We start from the raw sequence: 5,114 nt of genomic DNA on the forward strand, positions 1-5,114 counted from the left end.
TCGTTTTCCGTCAGCATTCAGCAAATACGCATTTATATCATTTAAACAAATCTTTGAATGTCTAATGAACATTTAATTAAAAAAATCTTGCAAAATTAGTCGAATCCAGCTGTGAGATCTTGTGAATAAAATGTAATTACTTTAATTTCTTAAAATTTCTTAAATATTAATTAAAATAAATAAAAATATATCGGCCACCCTGCTTTCCAAGATATCGGCATCGGCTGTCAAAAAACCAATATCGGTCGACCACAGGTTGAAAACCCCTGCTTTAGATGCCTCGACCCCGCTGATTTCAAATTAGTGGTCGACCGATATATCGCCAAGGCCGATATTTGGCATTAGATGATCTGAACACTGTTGAGTAAGTACTTTACTTTACTCTGGCATTACATCCCTCTGATCAGCATGTGGTACATTATATTACTATAATTAAAAATCTTTTTGGAAAATTAAAGTTTCTTACAAACTTATGTGATTTGATAAAATACATAAGGAAATATAATCGTATATGGGTAACGGAGAAATTACAATTAGCTTCAAGCTACACGTGACAATTAATGAGATTAATACTTCTAACACTTCTACTTGAATGTCACTATCAATCGCTATTGAGTGTTTCTAATAACTTCTGACTGCGATCCAATGTGGATTTTGGTCAAATGATGAGGCAGAAATATGTTGTTAGTAACATTCTAATAACTTCTGACTGCGATCCAGTGTGGATTTTGGTCAAATGATGAGGCAGAAATATGTTGTTAGTAATATTGTAGAAGAATTTTATGTGGAAGATACACAGTTACAACTTCTGTGGGGCGTGAAGAAAAAGTAATGCAACTAGTAGTGTAACTAATTACTGTTGCCAGAAAATAATAAGTAACAATATTACTTTTGAAAGGAGTAACTAGTAATGAGTAATATATTACATTCTTTGAGTAACTAGCCCAACACTGTTTGCAACAGAGCTTTGGCAATGAACGTTATTTAGCCTTAATATATATATAAAATATATAGCCTTAAAGACGAAAGAGGGGACAAAAAGTAAATTATGACTATTTGTTCGCTTAAATGTAGAATGCACTTTTATCAACTGATTAGACATATTTCTATAAATGTAGTTCAATCATTAATACCCATCAAAACATTTTAATTTTGCTGTTCAGGAGTGTTATTTTAATATCATTGAGATAGTACCATTAAATAGTTTTAAATCAGTTTTTATCTTTATTTTCCGTTTCCATTTGAAATGTAATTTTTGTATGTTTGTCATTTTTAGTATTTTTTTATACATATGTCTATATAGTTTTCATTAATTTATTTCAGTTTTAGTTATTTTTGTACATCAAGGTAAACTAAATTAAAATGAGAAATGTTGCCATGGAAACTAGCCGAAATAAAAAGTGAACATTTTGTTTTATATCAGTTAACGTTTATTTTATTTCAAGTAACAAAAATGTTTTTATAATGGGTTTTATTTTTAACTATAAAACCCTGGTTCAGCACATTGAACTTTATAAAAAGAAACACTGACCAAATTTGAAAGTATTGTTTATATAATATATTGCGTAAAATGGTGCATTCTGAAACCATAAAGTGAAAGTTAATATATACAGTTAAATATAATAGAATACACTAGATATAAATTAAGTACTTCTATATTTATAACGTTTCTATATGGATATTGATCATAAACATCAAGTGAAATTTTATGGAAATTATCCATGTTATATGAAGAAATTATTACTGTTATTATAATATATCTTAATTATATTTATTATAAGTCGTACAAATCTTGATTGGAGAATTATGCATGTTTAAGTGTAAAATAACAGTTCTTACATCTGGAACCTTAAAGTGAATCTTAACTTATTAAAATTCAGTAAAATATACTGCATATAAACAATGCAAATTCCTATATGTGGACTTCAAATATTGATCAAGAATATTATTTGATGTTTCTAGAAACACAGTACATGCATATTTCATATGTAACACAACTCACAGTAAAATCTCCAGTTTAAAAGTTTATTTAATCTCTAGTTTTTCTGCTCTATGGTGATGCAGAGGAACGTACCGGCGCCTGCAATCCTGGCTCAAAACCGGGCGACGGCGCAGACTGAGAGGAGCTTTTGGGCCACTGAGATGCAGAAGCTGAAAACACAAACACAGGAGTCAATAAAGCCTTGTGTGTGGAGGCATCAGAGCAATCCCACAGCAGATGGCCTTCAAGGAAGAACCTTCAGGAAACCCACCAGCAATGTTTGAAGGAGAGCCCACAGGAGTGGAGGGACTCGGGGAGTAGCTGCTGCCGTTGTTGTCAGAGGGATAGATCTAAAAATCACAAGAGACAATATTAAGTCATAGGGTTGAGCTGAAAGATGTGTGATTGTTGTGTTTATCAGTACATGTTATTTTTTTAAAACATTTTTCAGCATGAATCTCCCATAAACATTTAATCATACCACATGGAGTAATTCCAGAAACTGCCGTCACAAGACCTATTTCACGGATCCAATGCTGATACACATGCGTTTTATTTTGCAACTGTTTACATTAACTTAAGACAAACCCGACAGTACTTTCTCAATTTGGGAGAATTGTGAAATAGATTTTCATGACTTTTCAAAAACTTTTTTAGTTTATTTATTTTTACTAAACTTTCTAGGCCTGGGAATTGCTGTTCAATGACTGTTCCAGGTTTTTTATGACCGTACGAACCCTAATGTGATGATCGGGTGCGGTTATCTAAATCAGACAAAAATACAGCTGCGGGCGGTTGGCGGGTGGATAATTTTGAAGCTGCGGATTCGGGAGACGTTTTAGCTCATCCGCGCATCAGTAATATATATATATAAACAATTTGCAATTTGAGCATTTTGAGTTGCAATTAAGCTGTGGATGCATTTGTGCCTCGTTATTACGATGAATCTGGTACATATTATGCATGTTTTGATGTGTACTGCTTACACAAATTTAGCAAATACATTCCTTATAAGCTTTCCAATTACGATATTATATGATATTGCTACCAGGAGTTTATCACCACATTAGATTGTAAATGACAGACTCACCGAAGCGAGCGCTTTCCCGATCTCGGCGCCGGAGCTGCCTGTGTTTCCAGCTCTGCTGACTGTGAACAGAGAATGAAGCTGTGTTTACAGGTGAACTGAAACGAGAGCAGGTCGCAGCAGTGAAGCTCTGGTTTGTGGTCACGTCTGGGTGGAGAGTCTTACCCATGATGCTGTCGGAGCTGCTGATGGGTGGCGTGTGGTTGGGAACGCCATATCCAGCCGAGGCCGAGTGGAAGCTGGTGGGTAAGTTGACCTCACTCCCGTGAAGAGGGTAATTCTGCGGCGACAGGGGCAAAGGCTGCCGCTTCTGCGGGCGACACACACACACACACCCACACACACATGCAATTATTCACGAGCACGTGGCAAACACGTTATGGTATCTATCATGCAGCTCTGGTGCGGCCGAAAAGCAACTGAGAAAGAGCAGGTTCAACATCAGGAATGTTCGATGGCTTTTCCACATGAAGGTCTGCGGTAATTAAATGCATTTCTTCTGTGGTCTCTGGCTCATCAGAAAGGAAAAACATCTAGATGAGGTCATCAGGAGCTATTTTTTAACCAAATGAATTTGAGATCATGACTGATCAGACACAACTAAGCTTTTTGCAATTATTAAACAAATGTCTGATAAAATTGACATGTCTGGTAAGTGACTTAAGAAGAGTTACCATAAATACTGTAAATTTAGCCATTTATATATATATATATATATATACACACACACATACATACACATGCATACATATATAGATACACACTTTTATATATTGAGAATTTCTATTAAAACACAAATATTTATATATATATTTTTATAAATAAATAACTTTGTCAGAGTGACCTGAGAAGAGTTAAATACGGCAAACTATAAATTTAGCCATTTTTTATATTAAAATAATTTTTTTTTATAAATGTGTAATTTATATTTAAACATAAAAATTTATATAAAAACACAAATTATAAATATTTACATAGCAAATTTTTTATAACTAAATATCTAAGACTGAGAAGAGTTACCATAAATGACAATTTAGCCATTTATATATTTAATTGTATACATTTTTATATATTTATAATTTGTATTTAAATATAAAAGTGATATATTTAAATACAGATTGTAAGTATATTTAAATATTTTTTACCCAAAATGAATCACTTTGAGACACATCAATGGTGAGTGACCTAAGAGATACCATAAATGACAATATTATAAATTTTGCCATTTATTTAAATATATTTTTATTTATTTAAAAATAAATAGGCACAATATTTAAAAAAAAGCTCAGAATATATGTGAGCCTGGAGCACAAAAGCAGTCTTAAGTCGCTGGGGAATATTTGTAGCAATAGCCAAAAATACATTGTATGGGTCAAAATTATTGATATTTCTTTTATGCCAAAAATGGACAACTTTAAAGATGATTTTCTCAATATTTAGATTTTTTTGCACCCTCAGATAGGGATGGGTACCGAAACCCGGTATTTAATCGGTACCGGGGCTAAATGATGAAAGACCGGAGTATCGATAAGCTCTGACGGTTAACGGTTCTGCTATCGGTACTGGAGAAATTAATAAAACACACATACATTTATTATTGCTATATATACATTATCAAATTCTATCTCACTCACCAGAGTTGCCAGCTGTTTTTCAAACATTTGTCTATGATGCATTTCTGCTATTCGCAATTCAGAAGCGAGATCGCGCTCACGCGGAGGAGCTTCAGCACGCGCAACATGAAAGCCCCGTTTAATTATGATAGAAGAGAGAACTAAACATTCAAACATCTGCTTACACTTTATGCCTGTAGCGGTTTTATTAAGCTAATTTTATTTTTTTTATTTCGTTTTCGGCTTCTAAGGATTATACAAAAGAAGACATGAGGTAAAGCTATTAAAAACTAGCTGCTTTTCGTCTTGCACAACTTCTTTCCCTTCACAGCGGTGCGCATTCGTTCCTCCCTAAAACCCAAACTTAACGTCAGAATCAGCTCAATCGGTGATTGTTGTAAGATGCCGTCTTTACTGTTGCTAAATTGCGGGA

At 33.7% G+C, this 5,114-nt stretch overlaps 1 protein-coding gene across 2 annotated transcripts in view; it reads right to left on the reverse strand.

Moving 5' to 3' along the window:
- Positions 1 to 5,114, reverse strand: part of LOC107696481 (transcription factor E2-alpha-like) — a 61,889-nt gene that overhangs the window by 25,300 nt on the left and 31,475 nt on the right. For both annotated transcript variants that reach the window (XM_016496831.1, XM_016496838.1), the window contains exons 11-14: positions 3,234 to 3,378; positions 3,072 to 3,130; positions 2,253 to 2,331; positions 2,075 to 2,151 (exon numbers count right to left, since the gene is read on the reverse strand). In XM_016496831.1, the coding sequence (XP_016352317.1) occupies positions 2,075 to 2,151; positions 2,253 to 2,331; positions 3,072 to 3,130; positions 3,234 to 3,378 (360 nt within the window). The remainder of the gene's footprint in view (positions 1 to 2,074; positions 2,152 to 2,252; positions 2,332 to 3,071; positions 3,131 to 3,233; positions 3,379 to 5,114) is intronic.

This window comes from Sinocyclocheilus anshuiensis, unplaced genomic scaffold, assembly GCF_001515605.1.
Source record: "Sinocyclocheilus anshuiensis isolate Anshui unplaced genomic scaffold, SAMN03320099.WGS_v1.1 scaffold217, whole genome shotgun sequence".
Classification (NCBI taxonomy): Eukaryota; Metazoa; Chordata; class Actinopteri; order Cypriniformes; family Cyprinidae; genus Sinocyclocheilus; species Sinocyclocheilus anshuiensis.